Genomic DNA, 27,392 nt, shown 5'->3' with positions numbered 1-27,392 from the left:
GTCACAAAACACAGTCAGCCAATGAACAGAGAACGACGTTGCCAGAGCTCGATTGCAGTGCAGAGCACGGACGAGTGTCTTCAGTTTTAGAAACGTTCAGTCATAAATAAAGAAACTGAACAAAAGCAGTGTCTTGATAGCAGACTTTCTTTTATAGAAAGTTTGGAAAAAGCATTCTTTATACCAATTGCTTCATATTCTATTAATTAATTAAACCAAACAAGAAATATGCCTCCTAATTAAGGCGATAGCTAGGAAAGGTGTTTGTATCATTCTCACTAGCCCCTTTTTCGCAATAAAGAACAGCGGTAATTGTTACTTCCTATTGTACTTCGATGAAACGTGAGTAATTCATAGTCATACCAACAGTGTTTGTCGGTATTTTGCGTGATTTTTAAAGTCCTCTGGGAGCTGCATTGAACGACGAGCCATGTTAGCGTAATGGTTAAAGTGTATGGCTGCTAAGTGAAAGGTTCCGAGTTCAAACCTTGTTCGGTGCTTAATATTTTCTTTATTTAAAAACAATATCGAAGTGTCTTACTTCATGAATTTTATTAGTTTGAACGTAATTTTTTGAAATTTCTAGTGGCAACTAAAATCGACCATATGGAAAGTGTACGCTATGGACTTTTACCTCTGCAAACTCTTCAAAATTTCGTGCAATGGTTTACTACATCTAATGCTGCACAATAACTGCGTTGAACATCAAAACAAAATTAAGTCATTTATGGGGGGAAGGTATCAGTCAAGAAGATGTGTAAAAAATCAAATTGTTGGGCCAAATAGTTTTTGTGAAATCGAATGATAAGTGTGTCAAAGCAGTCGGAAGACCATGTGACTGCAAAGGCGAGCAGTGCAGTGATGACAAGGATGACAAGGGGAGCACCTCTCTGTAGCAGCAAAAGGGTTAATGCGGCCGTTGTGGCTATACTTCATAAACTGCGCACTCTCCCCTAAACGTTAAGTTTGCGAACTATGCTATACTATACTATGGCGCTGCTTCTCTTGGCGCATACAACTGGCAACGCAGCAATCTCCCGCGTCTGGGCGGGCATGCGCGAACTGCCAAGATAAAAGAATTGAACTATAGCAATACGACATTCAGCCACTAGGTGTCTCGATCACAGGTCTTAGCTACTGCGGCACAACTTGCATCGTGTTTGACGCACGGATAAGTGAGTTGTTTTTGTGTGTGTGTCAAGATGCGTTCCAATGCAAATTGTGAAATGGATAATGTGAAGAAGCAATGGATTTGCATCAAATTTTGTTTCGAGTTGAGGAAAACTGCAGGTGAAACTCGCCCCATGCTGACAGAGGCATTTGGCGAGAGTGTGTCACATCAAACAAAACCATCTGACTGATTCAAGTGCCTCAAGGAAGGCTGAGAATCCATGGTAAATGACAAAACATTCTGGTCGACTGTCAACCTGCACAACTCTGAAAATGATCACGAAAGTGCCAGATGCGATTCACAAAGACCTAAGGCACACAATTCACGGTGTTTGTAACAGACTCGGGTTGTCATACGGTACACGTCAACGAATTCTAGCCGACGAACTGAACATCAGAAGAATTGTTCTCAAGTTTGTCTCTCACGTTCTCAGCATCAACCGATGAAACCTCAGGGTTCAGACCTGCACAGAACTGCAACAAAGAGCTGGAGACGTCCAAAATTCTTATCTAGGGCTGTGACACGTCATAAATCTTAGGTCTACGATTACGATTCTGAAATGAAGCAGCAGTCACCACAATGGAAAATGCCATCTTCTCCGAGACCCAAAAAAGTTTCGACAAGTTCACAGTGAAACGGAGTCGGTGCTGCTCATTTTTTTCAACATTCGGGGAATAGTGCATACGGAGTTTGTTTCACCTGGTCACGCTGTCAACAGGCAGTTTTACTGTGACGTTTCGAGCAACTGGGAGAAAATGTTCGACACAGATGGCCAGAGTTGTAAGGGAGGAAGAAAGACCGGTCAGTGCACTGCGACAACACACCCGCGCACACATTGCCTATTATGAAGGAATTCCTGGTCAAAAACAACATGTCAACTGTCGTACACCCTCCATAGTCACCAGACATAGCTTTTTGGGACTTCTACCTGCTCCCAAACATGAAAATCACATTGAAAAGGTGACGTTTTGACTCAACTGAAGACATCCGAGTGGAATTGCAACGCGTCTCAGATATGTGAATTTAGACTTTCTCGGTGAATCTCGATGCTGAAGTCTTCTCGGTTTATCGGCACAGTCGAGGCGGCGTTCTGTGGCAACATTTCGACAAGTTTTCTGCTTGTCATCTTCAGGCAAAGTGTCTGGTTCGTGTCCTGTCCGGTTCTTTACAGTCGCTGGACAGCAGTCTCCTCTACCTCGTCTGCATCAGCGAGGCTAATCACGCGCTTCCGGACGAGAATACGGTTAGAAGGCTGTACCCCAGAGCACCGATACCGCCACACCTGTACGGACTTCCAAAGATACACAAGAAGGGAGTTCCACTATGTCCTGTAATGGACGATGTAACAATACGAGTCAAGATAGCTGTAACGGAACTTGAATAGCGTATTTGCCTCTATTGCTTACGGTAGAGAGATCGATCTTTCGGTCCTGTCTGTATATTTATATATAATATTGCACGAATAAAGGCTGGGCGAGTGTAAAGCTATCATTAAAAACACACTCCGTGCAATTTGTTACGATTTGGCCAGTCATAATAATAATAATAATAATAATAATAATAATAATAACATGCTTTTGAATACAATTAAAATATAACGGCGATACATGTGTAGTTTTATTGGAAATAATATGTAGTAAATTAGTGAGTAAGGTAGCCTATCCTATGGGAAGAGGTAAAATTGGGCATATTGAGGTGTTTTGCTTTATATCGATGAAGCCGATGATACGGCGTCATTTTTTTTTGCTTACTCTTAGAAATAAACAAGTACTGAAGTGCTAATTGTGCGTAGTGAAAAAATATAGGGGTGAGTGTTAAATAACTACGGTATACAATCAGAGTAACAAAAGGACATTTAGTTACACGAAATCGCGGATAGCGAAGTGTGGTCATTAAATTGAGTACACCTACAGGGTGGTCAATTCCGGGACAAATCTATACGCATCTCACGAGGGACGCGGAATTGAGAGCATTTTTTTAAAGTATTATTATATCGCAGAGAGCTGGCTCCAATTTATGAAAAGGAGAAAAACATTAACTTTTACGCAAACCCTTAATAATAGCAGACTGGAGAGAAATGTGTGTAATTGTCGCAGAGAACTCTGCAGTTGCAGAGGGAAAGCATACTTTTTCAAACAAACAAAGCTGCCACGCACGGCGGACAGATTCTGGGATACTATCTTCGAAGAGACTTCGGAGATACGAGTCTACAAAAACCTCATCAACCGAGATAGCGGTTGCCAACTTAGCACCGTACAGGATGCAGCAATAGCAAAAGTATGACAAGAATGCCACGATGCGAAACTGACGAAGGCAGAAAACTGAACGGACACGCTACATCGGGATGCGACGACTGCACCCACCCATGCACAGGGAGCCAACCACCACTACCGGCTGCAACTCCGCACCACGGCACCCCTTCTGGAGGAGAGGCAGATGACCCGCGGTCCAGCGGCTATAAAGAACCAGACAGGACACGAACCAGACACTTTGCCCGAAGATGACGAGTAGGAAATTTGTTGAAACTGTCGGAGAATGCCTCGACTGCACTGATAGCCTGGGAAGACTTCCTCAATTGTTGATCTCGGATGTTTTGGGTCCCACCTTGTAGCAGCAGTAGTAGTAGTAGTAGTAGTACTTCATAACCAGAGGTAAATTTAGTGGTGTGACCTGTGTCACTTTTTCCTATAATATTGTGTCAAAAGTTAAGTGCAGCCTATATTCACGCAAATTTATATATATAAAAGAAAGATATATCTAAAAACAAAGATGATGTGACTTACCAAACGAAAGCGCTGGCAGGTCGATAGACACACAAACAAACACAAACACACACACAAAATTCAAGCTTTCGCAACAAACTGTTGCCTCATCAGGAAAGAGGGAAGGAGAGGGAAAGACGAAAGGATGTGGGTTTTAAGGGAGAGGGTAAGGAGTCATTCCAATCCCGGGAGCAGAAAGACTTACCTTAGGGGGAAAAAAGGACAGGTATACACTCGCGCACACACACACACATATCCATCCACACATATACAGACACAAGCAGACATATTTAAAGACCAAAGAAAGAAAGTCTTGTTAGTTACACTATTTATAACTCAAGAACAGATGGACCGATTTGACTGAAAGTTGGTGGAGACAGACATAGGATAGTTTTTATCCCGTTCGACCACTATAAAACGTGGTACAACAAAAACACATTTGGCATGGAACAACAAAATGCAAATGTCCGCTAAACGTCTATGGTTAAGTATCAGTATATATCATTAATTAAAAATTTAAAGAAATAATTTGTATTGTCTTCGAATCATCATTAACAGTGCAATGACCAAGACAATCGAATATTTCTCGACAAAGCCGTAATGCAAGAAGGATACAAAACACTGCGAATGACAGGACTGAAGAAGAACAACAAATTGCCCACAAAGAGCGCAACGTTAGTGTCGCTCGACTTCGTGCTTCTGTCACAAGAGCAAAGTGAGGCAGCCCATGAAACGGCTCTGTTGGCATTCCTGATTTACTGTCTCGCGATTTCCGCCGAACACTGCCAGTAGTTCCAAGATCAATGGCTGCAGACGAAATAAAAGCTTGCCTCAAATCATCAAATCTATGCCGCTATGTGATGAAACTTCAGCTGACAACAACCATGAGAGTTGCATTGCTTAATCAGGGTGTATACGTGGACAAAGAAGAAAAATTCGCAGATTTCCCGGTTAAAAATACATTTTCTCCCGGGTAAAACTGACAGTACATTTTCTCTCGGAACTGTATAACTTATCCATCCTTTGAATGGTTATGGTTTCCCGGTGCTTTAGAAAACGAAACACAGGGGAAAAAATTTTTTGGAATGATCTTTGATGTGCAGTAACATGTACGCTGGATATTTTCGTATAACGAAAGTATAAATTCGAATTCCACCAAATACCGCATATTACTTTCCGAAGCATTGAAATCGAGATTGTGATGCGCTTTTGTAAGCCAGTCATAGCTCATGTCACGTGATTTTCACCAGCCGATGATACCAGGTATTCAGCGCTTATGAAACGTGATGAAGTCAGCCAATAGCAACATTACTGTTAAGTAGCGCGAATACACAGAAACAGAAGAAGTTAATGGTTTAAATTAATATACATAGTGTTGCTACAAGAAAAGTAAAGTAAAGCTTTCACTTATAATATTGGTCTATAAAATTAATACGCTGGAAGAGAAGCTAAGCTTTCACATATAATGTTGGTCTTTTATGCGCGTATTACAATTTAAGATATATCACAGAAATGCGCCATTAAAATTTTTAATAACGACATAAATGTCTGTTCTTCTGGGCTTGAAATTCATCAAAATCGCTCATCATCAAAGGGTTTATTTTTAAATGAGATTCAAACGCTCTTTTGATTTAAGAAATTCATCGTACATTCTCGTACGTAGTTCAACTTGCGTAAAAGGAAATTTTCTTTGATAGTAATGCTTTTCAAACCACCATTCGAGATATTTTCCCGCGGCCTGTTAGAAATAGGTTCGTTTCTGCAGTTGCCAGAGAGCGCCAGATAATAGGCGTCAGCGCGCTTGCGCAGCTACGATGTCGTAGGCAGCTGCATGTTACGATGTCGTAGGCAGCTGCATGTTCGTACATGTAAAACAATAAAAGATCTTACATTAGGTCATAAAAGAAACAAGACATTCGAACCTGTGGCTGCTTACAGAGCCAACAGCCACATTTCTGTAGCCAGAAGAAGGAGTAGGTACTACTCAATGGCGCATCGCATGATTCTGCTTGTAACTGCTAACAAGAATCTAATGTAAAAAGTTGTGACGTCACGCTCATCGGAGGCAATTTGTTGTTACGAATCATTGCATATTCTTCCTAAAGCCTTTGAGAAATTTTGCTATTGGCAGACGCTTGTAGGAGCACTTTGTTTTGTTGCTGTATATGGCGCATTTACTTTGCAGTTTTCGTTTCTTCACTCGTTCATGTTTTATTGCAGAAGTATTATTCTGCAGTAGCGGGATACAGTAATATTCTTTGTAAGAGTATCAGTTCTTACCAGTCAAAATTACAAAAATTTGACTGAAAACAATGAAAAATTCCCGGAATTCTAAAACATTCCTGGGTTTTTCCCCGTTTTCTCCCGGATGAAAAAATTCCTGGGTTTTTCCCAGATCTCCGGGTTGTCCTGGGTCGTATACACCACGTTAATGATACATCTGCTGAAGATTTCACTGAGCAATTGCTGACTATCGGTAATGGTCGAGTACCTGTCGAAGAATCGAGCGGATTGATTTCATTTCCTCAATTTCGGTAAGTTTGCCTCATCGAAAGATGAACTTATCAACAAAGTATTCCCAAATATAATTACTAACTACAAAAGTAATGTATGGTTGAGTGAGCGAGCAATTTTAGCAGCCGAGTATGAAGATGTAGATGACCTAAACTACATAATTCAGAATGAGATCATTGGTAAAATGCATTCATTCAAATCTATTGACTGTGTAACAAATGAAGATGAAGCCACCACCTATCCAATTGAATTTTTAATCTCCTTGGATGTGCCTGGCTTACCACTGCACAATTTACACTTAAAAGTTGGCTCTGTAGTAACCATGCTGCAAAACATAAACCAACCAAAACTGTGCAGCTGTACACATTTGGAGGTAAGTAAATTTATGAACAATGTTATTTACATGACGATACTCAAAGGAAAATTCGAAGGTGAGGAAGTTCTCATTCCGAGGATGCCGATGATCCCAACCGATATGCCGTTTAAAAGTTTAAAAGACTTCAATTTCCAATCTGTCTTGCATTCGCCATGACCATTAATAAATCACAAGGCCAATCCTTGAAAGTTTGTGGTTTAAATCTGGAATATCCATGTTTTTCGCACGGTCAATTATATGTGGCATGTTCACGGGTTGGAAGACTATCTGTGTTGTTTGTTCTTGCGTCTAATAATAAAACAAAAAATGTCGTGTAACACAAGGTACTTAATTGAAGAGTGGAAGCTATGCACCAAAAAACATAAAGAATAAAGAATCATTAAAATACTTAATTTTTTATTTGTATTTCCTAATGAAAAATTGAACTTAACATCCAAAATCTGATTACTTATTGGCTTTAAGGTGGAACAGAGTTCACCGGGTCAGCTAGTTGAATATATTTCACAAAGCAGTTTTATCTGTTGCAATCAATTTGGAATAGTTCTAGGGGGTCACGATCTATCTCGCAATCACGGAAAGAGTGATGCATTGAATAGAGTCGTGTAACAGGTAGACACCCGATTGAGACGACTAGGTAGGGAATTCATCATAACATTGCGGGAACAAGATGACAATATTAACTCAGCCGGTAACGTAGAAACTTTGAAACAGTTGGGGAAAAGGTAATGGTGTCAACTTTATTGGTAACCTCAGATCAGCCCTAGTCAACCACCATTGTAAATACTGGGAAACCCGTCAGAAATTGCACACGGCAGATGTACCGCAGCATATAAATGCCCGCCAGCCACACAAACAAGACAGAAGGTCCGACACGCGAGAGGCGAGCACTCACCGGTGGCAGATCGATGGCGGACCTCTCTTCCAGCTCGGCAGCTCTGTCGGCACGGGACGACGGTGCCGGTGGGAGGCGCGTCCCCCGTCTGGCCGTCCCGCGGCCCCTGCCCCGACGTCGCCGCGCACTCATTTCCTGCAGTGCCGCCAATGCCTTCCGCTTCGTAGCCTCCTCCTCGTCGGGTGTCGCAGTCGGGACGGCAGACACGACGCCTCCACTCCAACTGCCCTGCCGTGCGAAATCGAGCTGGCCGTGCTCCACTTTGCGGTGTGCCGGTACTTCCCGTGGTTCACCAGAGTCGGTGCCACACTCTGAAAATATTACATAACACGTCTGAACAGTGTGCACCAAGAGACCTGAACAGACCCCGAGACTTAATCTTGAAAGATGGGTGAAGGAAAGACAAACCTAAACGTATAGCATTTGTAGACCTAGAGAAAGCTTTTGAGAATGTTGACAGGAATACTCTCTTTGAAACTCTGAAGATATCAGCGGTAAAATACAGGAAGCAAAAGGCTATTTATAACTCGTACGGAAGCCAGACGGCAGTTATAAGAGTCGGTGGGCGTGATAGGGAGGCGGTGGTTGAAAAGGGAGTGAGACGGGGTTGTAGCCTATCCCCGACGTTATTCATTCTGCGCACTGAATGAGCTGTAAATGAAACCGAAGAAAAACTTCGAATACGAATTAAAGTTCAGGAAAAAATAAACACTTTGATGTTTGCTGGTGACATTGTAATTCTGTCAGAGAAAGCAGATGACTTGCAAGAGCAGATGAATGGAATGGGCAGTGTCCAGGAGGACATAAGATGAACACCACCAAAAGCAAATCAAGGATAGTCGAATGTAGTTCAATTGAATTAGGAGATGCTGAAGAAATAAGGTTACAAAATGAGACAATGAAATTAGCAAATGAGTTTTGCCATTTGGGCGGCAGAATAACTGGTGACGACCGAAGTAGAGAGGATACATAATGTACTCTCGCTATTGAAAGAAAGGCATTTCTGAAGAAGAGAAATTTGTTAGCATAGAATATAGATTTAAGTATTAGGAAGTCTCTTCTGAAAGTATGTGTTTTGAATGTAGCCATTTATGGAAGTGAAACCATGAAAAACAGTTTACATGATGATGATGATGATGATGATGATGATGTCCCATACTCCGAGGAGAGTAGGGGGCGATGCTGGAGACCCGCACAGCTGTACCAGGCGAGGTCCTAGTGGAGCTGGTTTGCCATTGCCTTCCTCCAACTGTAATGGGGATGAATGACGATGATGATGACGACGACAACAACACCCAGTCATCTCAAGGCAGGAAAAATCCCTTACTGCGCCGGGAATCGAACCCGGGACCCCGTGCACAGGAAGCGAGAACGCTACTGCAAGACCACGAGCTGCGGACAAATTTAGACAAGAAGAGAATAGAAGCTTTCGAAATGTGGTGCTACAGAAGAATGCTGAAGATCAGATGAGTAGATCATGTGAATAATGAGAAGGTAATGAACAGAATTAGGGAGACAACAAATTTGTGGCATAACTTAACCAAAAAAAGGGATCAGTTGATAAGACATTCCGAGACGATAAGGGATCACCAATTTAGTACTGGAGGGAAGTTTGGGTGGCAAAAATCTTACAGGGAGACCAAGAGATGAATACAGTAGTAGCTTCAGAAATTATTGAGAGATGCAGAGGCTTGCACAGAATAGAGTGCATGGAGAGCTGCATCAAACCAGTCTTTGCACTGAAGAACACAACAACAATAAAAACAGACATTGGTGGATGGCAAGTTGCAGTGGATCCACTTGCTATAATTCCATTTCTAAATTTTTTTTTTCTGTTCACTATTCTACATGTAATGTATGTACCACAAATGCTTGAAATTGCTAAATTCTTAAGTGCATTTTATTGTGGTTAACTGCCGAAGCATTCACAAAGAAGTGCCAGAGTTTGAAGTGCTCCTCAAAAGCAGTGAAGGTCTCATAATACTCCATGCAGAATGCTGGTTGGAACGTAAAATTTGTAGCAGTGAGATTTTTGGGGAAAACTGAATGGGATATCAAAAGGATAGGCTAAAGGGAAATGCAGTTGGTGTATTTGTTGCATTTGACAAGAAACTCAAATCTGTCAACATAGAAATTGAAGCTGCTTGCGACACTGATTGGGCTACACCCAGTATCTGGCGTGGGCATAAAATTGAAACTGGATCCTTCTGTTGCCCAACAGACTCATCTCCTGACGTAACTGAAAACTTCAGAGAAAACCTCAATTCATTTGTACGCAAGTTCCCCAATTGTACTGTAATCATCAGGAAAGACTTTAATCATCTGACAATCTACCTGAAAAATTACAAATGAAATAACACAATTTTTGAGACTTTACTGGTCCCGTGCAGATGCGATTTTATATACATAGACCGAAGAAGTGAGTGAAAATTTGTATCGAGGCTGGGAATGAAACACCAGTCGACCACGCACTAGAGAGATATAGACATATATGAAGGCAGTAACTGTTCTCGAGAGAACAGATACCATTGATGACTGTGCAGGTTCCCTAGAACAAATGATAATTAATTGAAACCCTCAGCTGCAGACAGGTGTTGTTGATGTACCTCGATGTGGACAGCTGAAACTGTGTGCCCCGACTGGGACTCGAACCCGGGGTCTCCTCCTTACATTGCAGACGCTCTATCCATCTGAGCCACCGAGGACACAGATCAACAGCGCGACTGCAGGGATTTATCCCTTGCACGCTTCCCGTGAGACCCACATTCCCAACTGTCCCTGCAGCTGCGCTATTCATCTGTGTCCTCCGTGGCTCAGATGGATAGACTGTCTGCAATGTAAGCAGGAGATCCCAGGTTCGAGACCCAGTCGGGGCACACATTTTCAGCTGTCCACATCGAGGTATATCAACAACACCTGTCTGCAGCTGAGGGTTTCAATTAATTATCATTTGTTCTAGGGAACCTGCACAGTCATCAATGGTATCTGTTCTTTCGAGAAAAGTTACTATCTTCATATATAAATCAAACAACGGAAAATCCAGGATGGACTGTAGCAATATGAGAGAAGCAAAGTTGCTATTCACCATATAGCGGAGATTCTGAGCCATGATAGGCACAATATCAAACCTACCAATCACCAGCAATACCTCCACTTCGACAGCTGCCACCTGTTTCATACCAATAAGTCCCTTCCGTACATCCTAGCCACCCATGGTAGTCGCACCTGCAGTGACGAGCAGTCGCTCTCTAAATATACCGAGGGTCTCACTGAAGCCTTCACTGACCTCAATTATCCCCCCATCCTTGTACAAAAACAAATCTCCCGCGCCTCATCTTTCCAGTCTCCCACCACCTCCCAAAGTCCCACAGTCCGGCCACAGAGGAGCATTCTCCTCGTAACTCAGTACCGTCCAGGACTGGAGCAACTGAATTACATTCTCCGCCATGGTTTCGATTACCTCTTGTCGTGCCCTGAAATGAGGAATGTCCTGCCAACTATCCTTCCCACCCCTCCCACAGCGGTATTCCGCCACCCACTGAACCTACACAATATACTTGTGCATCCTTACACAACCCCTGCTCCCAACCCGTTACCTCACGGCTCATACCCCTGTAATAGACCAAGATGCAAGACCTGTCCCATACACCCTCCTACCACCACCTACTCCAGTCCGGTCACTAACATTACCTACCACATCAAAGGCAGGGCTACCTGTGAAACCAGCCATGTGATCTACAAGCTAAGCTGGTACCAGTGTGCTGCATTCTATGTAGACATGACAACCAACAAACTGTGGCCGAGAAACGAGTGGACCTCGTAGCTGAACATGCCACCAAACATGATATCCCTCATCTCAATGACTGCTTCAAAGCCTATGCCATACGGATCCTTCCCACTGACACCATCTTTTCTGAATTGCACAGGTGGGAACTTTCCCTGCAATACATCCTACGTTCCCGTAACCCTCCTGGCCTCAACCTTTGTTAGTCACTGTCCTCACCCATGCAGCCCCCTCCCTGTTCCCATTCCAGCACTACACAGCTGTCATTTCACAGCCACACCCAGTCTACGAGGTGCATTCAAGTTCTAGAGCCTCCGATTTTTTTTCTAATTAACTACTCACGCGAAATCGATGAAACTGGCGTTACTTCTCGACGTAATCGCCCTGCAGACGTACACATTTTGACAACGCTGATGCCGTGATTCCATGGCAGTGGCGAAGGCTTCTTTAGGAGTCTGTTTTGACCACTGGAAAATCGCTGAGGCAATAGCAGCACGGCTGGTGAATGTGTGGCCACGGAGAGTGTCTTTCATTGTTGGAAAAAGCCAAAAGTCACTAGGAGCCAGGTCAGGTGAGTAGGGAGCACGAGGAATCACTTCAAAGTTGTTATCACGAAGAAACTGTTGCGTAACGTTAGCTCGATGTGCGGGTGCGTTGTCTCGGTGAAACAGCACACGCGCAGCCCTTCCCGGACGTTTTTGTTGCAGTGCAGGAAGGAATTTGTTCTTCAAAACATTTTCGTAGGATGCACCTGTTACCGTAGTGCCCTTTGGAATGCAATGGGTAAGGATTACGCCCTCGCTGTCCCAGAACATGGACACCATCATTTTTTCAGCACTGGCGGTTACCCGAAAATATTTTGGTGGCGGTGAATCTGTGTGCTTCCATTGAGCTGACTGGCGCTTTGTTTCTCGATTGAAAAATGGCATCCACATCTCGTCCATTGTCACAACCGACGAAAAGAAAGTCCCATTCGTGCTGTCGTTGCGCGTCAACATTGCTCGGCAACGTGCCACACGGGCAGCCGTGTGGTCGTCCGTCAGCATTCGTGGCACCCACCTGGATGACACTTTTCGCATTTTCAGGTCGTCGTGCAGTATTGTGCGCACAGAACCCACAGAAATGCCAACTCTGGAGGCGATCTGTTCGACAGTCATTAGGCGATCTCCCAAAACAATTCTCTCCACTTTCTCGATCGTGTCGTCAGACCGGCTCGTGCGAGCCCGAGGTTGTTTCGGTTTGTTGTCACATGATGTTCTGCCTTCATTAAACTGTCGCACCCACGAACGCACTTTCGACACATCCGTAACTCCATCACCACATGTCTCCTTCAACTGTCGATGAATTTCAATTGCTTTCACACCCCGCAAATTCAGAAAACGAATGATTGCACGCTGGTCAAGTAAGGAAAACGTCGCCATTTTAAGTATTTAAAACAGTTCTCATTCTCGCTGCTGGCGGTAAAATTCCATCTGCTGTACGGTGCTGCCATCTCTGGGACGTACTGACAATGAACGCGGCCTCATTTTAAAACAATGGGCATGTTTCTATCTCTTTCCAGTCCAGAGAAAAAAAATCTGAGGCCTTAGAACTTGAATGCACCTCGTATTAATTTCTTTTATTATTATTTCTATTTTTCTCCTTCCCACTACTTTCCTCACCGCACCTTCTCTCCTATCCTCTGCCTAAACTGCAACACTTCACTGTCCGCCACTCACACCGTACTATCCCTCCCCCTCCCCGCCCCAGCCTCCTCCTTACCCCCACCCAGTCGCCACTCCCATCACGCACTGGTGCTGCTGATCACAGCGTAGTTTCAGCTCTCTGAGACTGCAGTGTGTGTGTGTGTGTGTGTGTGTGTGTGTGTGTGTGTGTGTGTGTGTGTGTGTACTGCTCACAAAGGCCATATAAAGTTGAACGGCTATCCAGACATTGACCTTCATATGTGCGAATGTGCACAAGTGGTTAATAAAAAAAAAATGGGAGAAGAGAGACCGTGAAAAAGGGAAAGAATGAAAAGCAAATCGGACTTTATATTACAGAAAAGCTATCGGACTTCGTTATTCGGAAAAGCTATTGTTGGGGTGGTCCTTGTGGCATTTTTGAGCAAAAGTTAAACCAATTTTCACTACAAAAGTTATTGAAAAGAAACAGAGAATAACAGAATGTAACTGACAAGGGGAAGTGGCGTAGACGAGAGATCATCCTTTACCAGATTAACTTATCTTCTTTCGGGCGGCGTCCATGTCTTCAAAAATCTCCTTCATTTCAGCGTGAAAAAAATTTGCTCCGAAAGCTTGCAATAGTCCAGGGATCACTAATTTATACCAATTAAAATCATCTTGATACTGTATGCAATTTAATTCACTTTGCTACTTCCATCCACCGAATTTCTTAATAACTTCCACAATGTCTACACATTACAATCAGATCAAGATTAGCCATTAAGTTTTTACGTCAGCATCCGATCACGTCTGCCTTAAACTACAGCTATCGAGAGACAATTGAAAAAGGATAGAAAAACAGAAAAAGGTTACAATTTTGGTATTTTCTCTGCCGTCGAGCGCTCATACCGCTGTGACGGGATATTTTTATCTGAGGGAACGAGTGTAGCGCGGCGAAATTCAAAGTCCCGCTACAAACTCTTACAGGAATCGTCACCTTGGTGTGCGCAAGTAATGAGTGGATGGGCAAATATCTATTAGGAACATTACGTATGTAGATTGTTGGCAGTTGGGAATGTGGGTCTCACGGGAAGAGTGTATAGGGTAAGTCCCTCCAGTCGTGCTATTCAACTGTGTCCTCAGTAGCTCAGATGAATGAAGTGTCTGCCATGTAAGCAGGAGATCCCTGGTTTGATTCCCAGTTGGGGCACATATTTTCAGCTGTCCCCATCGAGGTATATCAACAACACTTGTCTGCAGCTGAGGGTTTCAATTAATTACCATTTATATAGACATATGTATCCTGTATAACAGTTCATAGTGAGAGGGACCCTCCACAGTATACAGTCACTATAAAGAAACTTCTAAAGAAACAGAGTGCTGCATAACAGATGTAAAACAAATAGTAGGACTACAGATACAGAGATGGTGAGTGAAATGTGTGTCGTCGTCAAGAGAGCAATGCATGTTGCCTTCAATGATTGACAAAGCAGAATATTGTCAAATGATCTCCCATAAAACCCAAAGAAATTCTGGTTGTAATGAGTGGTTGTTAGTGGCACCAAAGTTAGTGTCCAGTCCCTAGCGAATGAGACAGGAACTGAAATTAATTGTAGCAAAGCAAAAGCTGAAAAGCTGAAATCTATTTTCAAAAGTTCCTTTACAATGGAAAACCCAGGAAAATTCCCTCAATTTACTATTTCTATCACTGGAAAGATCAGTGACTTAAGTGTAGGTATCAGAGGTGTTGAAAAACAACTGCCATTGTAAAAACTGAACAGAGCTCCAGGACCCGACAGAATCCCTGTCAGATTCTATACTGAATTTGCAGCTGAAATAGCCCCTCTTCCAACTATAATCTATCATAGATCCTTCGAACAAAAAGTCCTTGGAAAAAGACACAGGTCACACCCAACTACAAGAAGGGTAGTAGAAGTGATCCACAGAACTAACGTTCATTATGCTTGACAACAATTTGTTGTAGAATCTTAGAACATATTCTAAGCTCAAGTATAATGAGGTATCTTGAACAGAATCATCTCCACAATGTCAGTCAGCACAAATTCTGAAAACATTTATCACGTGAAACCCGACTCTCACCTTTCTCACATGACATATTGAAAGCTTTAGTTCGAAGCAGTCACATAGATGCATTTTTTTAAATTTCCAGAAAGCATCTGACACCTAAACGTATTGTCGAAAGTGTGATCGTATGGGGTATTGAGAGAATTTTGTGACTCGACTGTAGGCTTTTTGGTAGGGAGGACACAACATGTTATCTTGGATGGAGAGTTATCAGATGTAGAAGTAACTCCAGTGTTCCCCAGGGAAGCGTGTTCGGAAAGTAGTAGTAGTTCCTGCTGAATATTAATGACCTTGCACACAATATTAATAGGAACCTGAGACTTTTTGCAGATGATGCAGATATGTATGGTGAATTACTGTCTGAAAGAAGCTGCCTAAATATTCAGTCAGATCTTGATAAAATTTGAAAGTGATCCAAACATTGGCAACTTGCATCAAAGGTTCAAAAATGTAAAATTATGCACGGCACGAAATGAAAAATGTAGTATCCCATGAATATAATAGAATGATCACAGTCAGAATTTGCCAATTTGTACAAATACCTGGGTGTACCTTGTAGGGATATGAAATGGAATGGTCACATAGATCCAGTCTTTTTTAAAGAAGGTGATAGAATTTTATTTATTGGGAGAATACTGGGAAAGTGCAATCAGTCTACAAAGGATATCGCTTAGAAATCACTTGTGCAACCCATTCTAGAATATCTCTCAAGAGTGTGGGACCAAATAGGACTCACAGGGAATATTGAATGTACACTATGCAATCAAAAGTATCTGGACACCTCCAAAAACATACATTTCTCATATTAGATACATTGTGCTGCCACCCACTGCCAGGCACTGCATATCAGCGACCTCAGTAGTCATTAGACATTGTGACAGAGCAGAATTGGCGTGCCAGAACTCACGGACTTAGAGCGTGGTCAGGTGACTGGGTGTCACTTGTAGTCATACGTCTGTACGCGAGATTTCCACACTCCTAGACATCACTAGGTCCACAGTTTCCAATGTGATAGTGAAGTGGAAACGTGAAGGGAACGTACAGCACAAAAACGTACAGGACGATCTCGTCTGTTGACTGACGAAGACCGCCGACAATTGAAGAGCGTCATAAAGTGTAACAGGCAGACATCTATCCAGACCATCACACAGCAATTCCAAACTGCATCAGGATCCAGTGCAAGTAATATGACAGGCAGGAGGTGAGGAAACTTTGATTTCATAGTCGAGCGGCTTCTCATAAGACACACATCACGTCATTAAATGCCAAACGATGCCTCGCTCGGTTTAAGGAGCGTAAATATTGGTCGATTGAACAGTAGAAAAATGTTGTGTGGCGTGACAAATCACGATACACAATGTGGCAATCCGATGGCAGGGTGTGGGTATGGCGAATGCCCGGTGAATGTCATCTGCCAGCGTGTGTGGTGCCACTATCACAGCACAGGCCTACATTGATGTTTAGAGCACATTCTCGGTTCCCACTGTTGAAGAACCATTCGGGGATGGCGATTGCATCTTTTGACACGATTGAGCACCTGTTCATAATGCACGGCCTGTGGCGGAGTGGTTACACGGCAATAACATCCCTGTAATGGACTGGCCTGCACAGAGTCCTGACATGAATCCTACAGAACACCTTTGGGATGTTTCGGAATGGCGATTTTGCACCAGGCCTCACCAACTGAAATCAACACCTCTCCTCAGTGCAGCACTCCGTGAAGAATGGGCTGCCATTCCACACGAAACCTTCCAGCACCTGACTGAACGTATGCTTGCGAGAGTGGATGCTGTCTTCAATGCTGACGGTGGGCCAATACTATATCGAATTCCAGCATTACCGATGGAGGGCACCGTGAACTTTTAAGTCATTTTCGTCCGGATACTTTTGCTGACATAGTGTATATAGAGAACGGAGCACAAATTATCAGAGAAATGCTGAAGAAGCTGAACTGGAAGACTCAGCAAGAGAAATGTGAAGTATCCCAAGAAAGGTTACCAATAATGTTTCAAGAACCAGCGTTACATGACGATTCTAGGAATATACGACGACTCCCTGGGTATTGCTCACATAGGGGCCACGTGCAGAGGCACTGAATCAGTCATTCTTCCCATGCTTTATATGTGAATGGGACGGAAAGAAACCCTAGCAACTGGTACAATCGGACATACTCTCTGTCATACCATTCACAGAGGTTTGCAGCGCAAAGATGTAGATGAAAAATGAAGTTTTTTTGTGTTATTTAACTACAAATTAACAATTTTCGAATTTTTTTTGCTTTACTTGTACTGTGAAACCGTACTCCTCGCCAAATTTCACGATTCTAGGTCGATAGGAAGTGCCCTATACAGTTCCGATGAGTTTGTTTTTTTTGAGTATCAAAATATGTGGCATAAATAGCTGTATCTTTTGATTGAAGTGACTTAGGAGCTTAAAAGTTTTACTCTGCCAAAGGACCACAGAGTTTTCTACGTGACATAAATCTGAACTCGATACGTCTACCCGTTCCTGAGAAAAAAAGGGTTGTTAACAGTCAGACAAACAGAAAGACAGACGCAGAGACAGATAGATGACAAAGCAAGCCTGTAATTGTCCAATTTTTACAGTCTGAGGCACGGAACATTAAAAAGAGAAAATTGAGGAGTACGTATAGGGACACGAGCCACCACAGAAAACTGTCGCTGTGAGGATGGCAGATGGAAGGAATTACAGGGGCAGATCAGATCAGTGGTTTATGTGGCACCGGTTAACCTAAAAAACGAAGAGGCTAACAGAAGTGACAGGAAGGGAGAGCTGCATCAAATCGACCACTACGTTTGGTGACACGAGCGACAAAACAAAAGGCAAGAAGGAGCGCAGGAGACACACTCACCTCGATCCGAGTCTTCACTGCCGGACAGGCGGTCCGGGTTGTCACCGGGCTCCGCCTGCTTCGACTTCGAGGCCATGATCACGTTCAGGTGTGCGCTCACCATGTGCAGTTTGCGAGTGCTCTGCAGCTTGAACCTGAGACACGAACAGTGAGTGCTGTTACTTTTTATTTGTTTGTTTAATTTGCACAGAGCTATCATATTTACAGCTCCTGCAGGACACACAATTACTAGTTTGTATATTTATTACACTAAAGTTTTTAAGGTACTGCTTCACACTGATCTGCAGCAGAAGGAGTCTCATATAATACAACAGATTTCTGACTTAACACTCTATCAAAGAACATCTTAGTAAGGAACAATGGCTGTTTTTATTATTATTATTATTATTCTTTCTTTCTTTTCTCAGATGTTATGCCTGGTCAAAAATGGAAAGTGATGCGGACCTTCCTCAAGCGTGACTTCCTTTTAACTGTACGGTATATGTTATATTGTATTTAGGAACTTTCGGGTAATTGAACATGTATCAATAATTACCGATTTCTGTAGTTGTATATATACGTTTGGATGTAGCTGTATTGCATTGATGTACTGGTGGATATTGTGTGGTATGACTCCTGTAGTTGATAGTACAATTGGTATAATGTCAACTTTATCCTGATGCCACATGTCCTTGACTTCCTCAGCCAGTTGGATGTATTTTTCAATTTTTTCTCCTGTTTTCTTTTGTACATTTGTTGTATTGGGTATGGATATTTCGATTAGTTGTGTTAATTTCTTCTTTTTATTGGTGTGTATGATGTCAGGTTTGTTATGTGGTGGTGTTTTATCTGTTATAATGGTTCTGTTCCAGTATAATTTGAATTCATCATTCTCCAGTACACTTTGTGGTGCATACTTGTATGTGGGAACGTGTTGGTTTATTAGTTTATGTTGTATGGCAAGTTGCTGATGTATTATTTTTGCTACATTGTCGTGTCTTCTGGGGTATTCTGTATTTGCTAGTATTGTACATCCGCCTGTGATGTGATCTACTGTTTCTATTTGTTGTTTGCAAAGTCTGCATTTATCTGTTGTGGTATTGGGATCTTTAATAATATGCTTCCTGTAATATCTGGTGTTTATTGTTTGATCCTGTATTGCAATCGTGAATCCTTCCGTCTCACTGTATATATTGCCTTTTCTTAGCCACGTGTCGGATGCGACTTGATCGATGTGTGGCTGTGTTAGATGATACGGGTGCTTGCCATGTAGTGTTTTCTTTTTCCAATTTACTTTCTTCGTATCTGTTGATGTTATGTGATCTAAAGGGTTGTAGAAGTGGTTATGAAATTGCAGTCGTGTAGCCGATGTATTTATATGAGTGACTGCTTTGTGTATTTTGCTACTTTCTGCTCGTTCTATAAAGAATTTTCTTAAATTGTCTACCTGTCCATAATGTAGGTTTTTTGTGTCGATGAATCCCCTTCCTCCTTCCTTTCTGCTTAATGTGAATCTTTCTGTTGCTGACTGTATGTGATGTATTCTATATTTGTGGCATTGTGATCGTGTAAGTGTATTGAGTGCTTCTAGGCCTGTGTTACTCCATTTCACTACTCAAAATGAGTAGGTCAATATTGGTATAGCATAAGTATTTATAGCTTTTGTCTTGTTTCTTGCTGTCAATGCTGTCTGCAGTATTTTTGTTAGTCTTTGTCTATATTTTTCTTTTAGTTCTTCTTTAACATTTGTATTATCTATTCCTATTTTTTGTCTGTATCCTAGATATTTATAGGCATCTGTTTTTTCCATCGCTTCTGTGCAGTCGCTGTGGTTATTCAATATGTAATCTTCTTGTTTAGTGTGTTTTCCCTTGACTATGCTATTTTTCTTACATTTGTCTGTTCCAAAAGCCATATTTATATCATTGCTTAATACTTGTGTTATCTTTAGTAATTGGTTGAGTTGTTGATTGGTTGCTGCCAGTAGTTTTAGATCATCCATGTATAGCAAATGTGTGATTTTGTGTGGGTATGTTCCAGTAATATTGTATCCATAATTTGTATTATTTAGCATGTTGGATAGTGGGTTCAGAGCAAGGCAGAACCCGAAAGGACTTAATGAGTCTCCTTAGCATATTCGACGCTTAATCTGTATTGGCTGTGATGTGATATTATTTGAATTTGTTTGGATATTAAGTGTGGTTTTCCAGTTTTTCATTACTATGTTTAGGAACTGTATCAATTTAGGATCTACTTAGTGTATTTCCAATATCTGTAGTAACCATGAGTGGGGTACACTATCAAAAGCTTTTTGGTAATCAATGTATGCGTAGTGTAGCGACCTTTGTTTAGTTTTAGCTTGATATGTCACCTCTGCATCTATTATCAGTTGCTCTTTACATCCTCGTGCTCCTTTGCAGCAGCCTTTTTGTTCTTCTTTTATAATTTTGTTCTGTGTTGTATGTGTCATTAATTTCTGTGTAATGACTGAAGTTAGTATTTTGTAGATTGTTGGTAGGCATGTTATGGGGCGATATTTAGCTGGGTTTGCTGTGTCTGCTTGATCTTTAGGTTTCAGATAAGTTATTCCATGTGTAAGTGTATCAGGGAATGTGTATGGGTCTGCAATGTAGTTGGATGTGAATGTGTTGAGGTGAACTTCTTTAGCCAGAAATTTGCTATTTTATCTTTTCCAGGGGCTTTCCAATTGTGAGTAGAATTAATTGCTTGGGTGACTTCATGTTGCAAAATTATCACTTCATGCATTTGTGGTATCATCTTGTATGTGTGTGTTTCTGCTTGTATCCACCGTGCATGCCTGTTATGTTGTACTGGGTTTGACCATATGTTGCTCTGCTCCAAAAGTGTTCCATGCCTGTTATGTTTGGTGGATTGTCTATTTTAATGTGCGTGTTATCTATTGTCTGGTAAAATTTCTTTTGGTTTGTGTTGAATGTTGGGTTTTGTTTCCTTCTATTTTCACTTTTTTTGCATCTTCTACGTCGTTTGGCCAATGCTTGTAATTTCTGCTTCTTTTCATCTGATTGCTCTATCGCTTCTTGTTGCGAGATTTTACCTAACCTTTTTCGTTTTTTTCTGACATTTCATTTCTTATAAATTGTGTTAGCTGTCCGATGTCTTTTCTCAGTTTATCTATTCTGATCTGTAGCCTGTGTTGCCATGCTGGTTTTGTGGGTTTCTTCTGTGTGTTGGTTGGTTCTGATCTCTGCCTAGTGTGTATATTTAGTGTAGTGAGTGATCCTATATAAACCAGTAGTTGTAACTCTTCCATAGTTATGTTTTCATTTATTTTGTTGTGTATGATTGTGTTGATAGTTGTTATTGTTGTTTCGACTTGTGGGTTATTTGGGGGTCTATGCAAGAATGGTCTAATGTCTGTATTTGTGTCTTTGTATTCTATATATGTCAGCTGAAATTTTTCTTCTATATCCAACATGTGTGTCACTTCGTGTTCTATTTGTGCTTGTTCTGGTGGCTGTCTTAAGATTTCATTTTCCTCTGATTGTTTAACTGATGTGTGTTGTTCTTTGTTTGTTTGCTCTGGGATGTTTGAGTCCATTACTGTATTTTCTTCTTCTTCTGATTGCACATTATTTTGTTCCAGTATTTGTTGTACTTGTTGTTTGATGTTTCCTAATTCTGACTGGGGTATCCTGTTATTTTTGATCATTACACGGATCTGATCAGCTAGTCGTCGTTATGTTAAAAATTTTAATTCTGGGTATCTGGTAATAAATGTTGTGTATACTTGTGATCTGTATCCAGTTGTGTTGGTTCCCAAATTCGTTGCTTGGTAGTAACAGAACATGAGGTGTCTGTTAACTTCATCTGACCATCTCATCCTCTGTCTTTGTTTTCCTTCTAGGAAGCATATCCTGCAAAACACCTCTATTTGGATTTAAATCATTTTCCAGTTGGTTAGCAGTGTCGGTACCATTGTGTGCGGGCATAGGGTTCAAGCGACATCCCCGACCATGACGGCGCTTGTCCAAGGCTTCTTTAGTTCTGTCTTGAACCAACTAATCACACTAAAAGGGGGGTTAGCCCTATTAGTGGTTTGTTCTTTTCGTCGCCTTTTACGACTGGCAGAACATACCGAAGGCCTATTCTTTTCCCGGGCCTCCACGGGGTTTATTATTATTCTTGTTTATTATTATTATTATTATTATTATTATTATTATTATTAAAATTATAACGAGCTTCCGATTATCTGGGTGTGTACATGACGAAGCAAGCTGGTATAATTTTACTTCCCCTCTTGTTTTGCCATCTGCCGCCTTAAAATTCATTTTTGACTCATTATTGTTAACATACTTGGGTATAATCTGCATTTTCATCAAAGAGAGAGGTTGGTCCTCAGTTTTAAAGAATATAACACCAGATCTAACTTTGTGCTCATTTTTATGTATGTAGCTGATTTTATAATATATTTAAGACTATTCCTAGTTAGTATCTTCTGTTGTAGGGTGGAATCAGTAATTGTTTCGTAGCTTAAATTCTATTGTTGATGTACAAACAAATATAATTTCTGCACTAATTATAAACATTTGGAGGAACAACTAATAGTATTCTTAAAGGATCTAGTTGGATCTATTCGAAAACATGATAGCAAATTAATTCCAAAGTAATTTTCAGTTTCGTCAAAAGTATTGTTTGCGTAACTGTGTGTTAATCTCATCATTTAAACAAATAATTTGGCTTAACCCTCGTAGTAGAAGAAACTGTTAAAAAGACAATTTTTCCATGTATTCAGTTAATTTAATGAGTTAAGTTTTAATTGTAATTTTTGTACATTAAACATCAAACAATGTGTAGTTTCAATGCCTATTATTGTGAGGATATATAAAGGCCCAATTTTTGGGCTAGAGACAGTCAGTCCACGGCCGAGTTTCAGACAAGAAACTGGGGTCGGTTAGAACAACAACAATGCATCAACTTAACCGAGAAATTACTGTAAAAAAAAATAGGTTGTGTGTTAAAACAATGACAACGCCTGTTAAATTTATTTTAAAGACTGTGAACTGTGTGGTTATTGTAGCAGTATGTGGACGTTCGCCTGCTTATTGAAAGTTAAACAATAGTCCACTGGCCATATAACTGTGTATTATTGGGGGGGGGGGGGGGGGGGAGGGGGTGTTGTAAGCAGCGAAAGTAAAGAACTGTGCACCTGTCGGCTACATCATTTAAAGTAGTCAGTTCTGAACGTCACACTCCATTTTTAAGCCAGTACAGCAATGCAGTACGTTGACACCAAGGGCAATAGACGACGAAATAAAGCAGGTGAATGTCACACGTACGGGAAAAAGTTATATAAATAAATGATTTAGCAGACAGAGTGGACAGCAATCTGTGGCCGTTTGTTGAAGCTGTGGTGTACAAGATGATGTCGAAGCTGAGGGACTGTAGGAGGACGTAAGATGACTCGGACGAAGTTTCTAGTTGTAACGAATAGCAGCTAGCGCTAAATGTGAAAAACACATGTTAATGTGAGTGAGGGGGAAAAACAAACCCGTAATGTTCAGATACTGCATCAGTAGTGTACTGCTCAACACAGTCAAGTTGTGCAAATATCTGGCAGTAACGGTGCAGAGTGGTACGAAATGGAACGAGTGTGTGAGAACTGTGGTAGGGAAGGCGAACGGTCAGCTTTGATTTATTGGGAGAATTTTAAAGAAGTGTGGCTCATCTGTAAAGGAGACCGCACACAGGATGCTAGTACAACCTATTCTGGTGTACTGCTCGAGTGTTTGGGATCTGTACCGTGTCGGATTGAAGGAAGACGTGGAAGCAATTCAAAAGTGAGTTGCTAGATCTGGCCAGCTGCAGTGGCCGAGCGGTTCCAGGCGCTTCAGTCCGGAACCGCGCTGCTGCTAAAGTCGCAGGTTCAAATCCTGCCACGGGCGTGGATGTGTGTGATGTCCTTAGGTTAGTTAGGTTTAAGTAGCTCTAAGTTCTATGGGACTGATGACCTCAGATGTTAGGTCCCATAGTGCTCAGAACCATTTTGCTAGATCTGCTACCAGTAGGTTCAAACGACACGTGTTACGGAGATGCTTCGGGAACTCGAATGGGAATCCCCGAAGTAAAGGCGACATTCTTTTCGAGGAAAACTACTGAGAAAATTTAGAGAACCACTATTTAAAGCTGGCTGCCGAACAATCCTACTGCCGATGACATACATTGCGTGTAAGGACCGAGAAGGTAAAATATCAAAAATTTGGACTCGTACGGAGGTATATAGATCGTCGTTTCTCCCTCGTTCAATTTGCGAGTGAAACAGGAAAGGAAATGACTGGTTAGTGGTAAGGGGTACTCTCCGCCACGTGCTGCACGGTCGCTTGCCGCTTGTGGGGTACAAATGTAGTTGTAGATGTAGAGGTAGAGGTAGAGGTAGAATGGAAAGCATTATGTTAAAATTAGGAAGAATATTTTCATTTTGAATACACTACGGATCAAGTTTCACCACCAGAAGACAATGAATGCACCCATTCAGATACAGTGAAACCTCTTTATAATGTTCCTCCATATAATGTTTTCCTGCGTTTCCTCTATATTACAATTTTCTCCGTGTAACGCTCATATTTTTGGAACCCTGGTCAATTATTTACCTCTTTATAATGTTTAAGTGACTGAATGTAGATACATCACTTTCCATTCTGTGGATTCACGATTTGCACCAGCTCGGAAAGCCCGCATTCAGCGTGTTTTATATGTGAGTGGCAGAACCCAGTCATGTGACATGTGACGCACATTCTGCTTGCAATCTTTTTGGTGCAATTTCAGTCGATGCTTTGTATTCGTAGCGTGTTGTGTGAGCTGAGCAGCAAACAGTTCGTGTATCTAGTGAGTGTGTGTCTTCGATATAACTTTTTTTTTAAGCTTTCATCAGTGGACACGAGTGAAAAGCAGAACAACATTTCTCTGGAGGAGACGGTTTCTGTTATTAAAAAAGTGGAGACATCTCCCGGTGTGAGTCGCATAGAGCTAGCGAAGCAATTTGAACTGGCCCCCTCGACGCTCAACACTATTACGAAAAACAGATCGTCGATAATGAAAGGGTTTGAGAAATGTGGAAATTCTAAACGTATGCTTTCGGAACCGTCAACTTACGATGAAATGGGGGAAGTTTTATTAACTTGGTATCAGCAGGTGTGTGCTGCAAATGGAACTATTTTGAAGGAGAAGGTGCTTCAAATAACACTGCTGTTAGGAATGGAAAGTTTTAAGCCGTCCAGTGGATGGATTGATAAATTTCGACAGCATCACGGTGTTGTATACAAAGCGGAATGTGGAGAAAGTAAAAGTGTGGACGAACAAACTGTAGCTCAGTGGATGCACTCCGTCCCTAATATGATACACGGCTACAAACTGCTCGACATTTATAACGCCGACGAAACAGGCACGTTTTTCAATTTGATCCCGGATAAGACATTTACTTTTCGTGGGGAAAATTGTCGTGGCGGTAATATCGTATTACAGTGTTGTGAAAGTTTAAAATGTCATCTATGGCACCATTTGTCAAAGCTGATTAGTGGTATCCCGATCTTCAGTAATGCCCTATAATTATTATTTGGAAGTCTTCCTCTTTATAGTGTTTTCCTGTATACAGTGTTCAGAATTTGTGGTCCCTTGAAAAACGTTATATAGAGGTTTCACTGTACTCTAAAATATTTTTCTGTTTCCCTCTTCATCTTCAGGTAAATGTGGCACTCGTCTTTGTAGCGTGTAGAGTGTCAAATTTCAATTCAATTATTGCTAATGGCAAAAGAAACTGATCTAGGTTTTCTTCTAAGACGGTTCCCTACTGTGTTATCGGTGTCTATTGATGAGAACTGGAAGCATACTGTCGAACATCGCCAGGAGGAATACATTGCCGATCACCTTTTAGCACTCGACAGTTCAATAATGTTGCAGCTTCTAAAATGCATCGTCGAAAAACCGTGGTCACCCTTTATCAAATTTCTTGTTGTTGCTAAGTCTCTGTCAGTTTGTGTGTCAGTTCTTGAAACATTATTAACAGACTTTCTCAGGATAGTTTATGTCCATCTTCAAAAGTCTTTCAGTTCAGTTCCTTCAGTATCTCTGCGACACTCTCTCACGAGTTAAACAAACCTGTGAGGATTCCTTCTCTGCATATGTTCAACATCTCCTGTTAGCCCCGTTTGGTACACGTCCCACACACTCTAGCAATATTCTAGAACCTGTCGCACGAGCGATTTGTGAGCAATCTCCTTCCTAGACGGACTGCACTCCCCCCATATTCTACCATTAAGCGGGTATTACACGACAATCTGCTGTGAACGGTACTGGTCTAGCACGACAGCCGTCTAGTGCTAGAATGGGTGAAACTACAAAAATTAGCAGACACATTATCCACGCGCCAGAATAGAGAGCAGTTCTAAACTGCCGTCAATTCGTACACGCGCACTAGGCTGCAATAACTCGCGCACGCGCAGATGGGTTCACCGCAGTGTTTTCTGCTCGTTATTTGCTTACTGCTTCAGGGCTAGTAGCTCATTTCAGATTTTAATGTTGGGGATTTTCCAAGTTTTTTTTCAGTATGTAAGTTTTTGTAAATTCAGGGAAAAAGCTTTTTTGCTAGTAGACTTTCTTTCCTACTTGCTGTTTGTGAAAGCATTATTTCTATTGATTACTCGTATTCTAGAAATGAAACAGAGCAAAGAGGCGTCAAGTGTCTCAATTCGGGCGTACAGCGACGAAAGGTGTACGTGTGACCTGCTGTGTCATAATATGATATGTCGGCAATCTTATCTTCCTGAGTAATACACATATGACGCCACACTGTGATTTTCAGTTTGCATCGTAATGCCTTAGGTTACGAAAGTTCGTGTTTCTTTTGATTGGATTTCTTGTTTATTTCAGCATGTCCGAAAAGAGAAACTGGCAGTGATTGGCGACTAAGTCCGTGCAGTTTCGCCCGATGTGCCACACGAGGACTGAAAAACTTTCAGTAGTACTTATACACCGCACACTCAAAACTTGTAAAAATACACCTGTAAGTATTGGTCCTTTCGAGCGGGGCAAATTGCAGTGCATGCATCCACAACAACTTTTGAAATGGTGGGCTGTGCTATTCTCTGGCTAAAAGCAAGACTCTTAAAAGATTCCCCATTCGACAGGAAATGTAACGTTACAACCGGCCCGCAACGTAACAGAGTGTTTACCAGTTTTTTATCAGTGATTTAGGCGGGTATGATCACAAAACATATAAACATATGATTTAATTACTATTTTAGAGAATGACAGATAGC

General features: G+C 41.6%; 1 protein-coding gene across 3 annotated transcripts in view; it reads right to left on the bottom strand.

The window, feature by feature from the left end:
• LOC126427106 (uncharacterized) overlaps positions 1–27,392 on the bottom strand; it is a 250,867-nt gene that overhangs the window by 137,132 nt on the left and 86,343 nt on the right. For all 3 annotated transcript variants that reach the window (XM_050089322.1, XM_050089321.1, XM_050089320.1), the window contains 2 exons: positions 18,121–18,254; positions 7,716–8,026 (listed from right to left, as the gene is read on the bottom strand). In XM_050089322.1, coding sequence (XP_049945279.1) covers positions 7,716–8,026; positions 18,121–18,254 — 445 coding nt within the window. The remainder of the gene's footprint in view (positions 1–7,715; positions 8,027–18,120; positions 18,255–27,392) is intronic.

This window comes from Schistocerca serialis, chromosome 11 (genome assembly GCF_023864345.2).
Source record: "Schistocerca serialis cubense isolate TAMUIC-IGC-003099 chromosome 11, iqSchSeri2.2, whole genome shotgun sequence".
Lineage (NCBI taxonomy): Eukaryota > Metazoa > Arthropoda > Insecta > Orthoptera > Acrididae > Schistocerca > Schistocerca serialis.
Note: the sequence above shows the minus strand (reverse complement) of the source record. Positions and strands in the feature narration are given on the sequence as shown.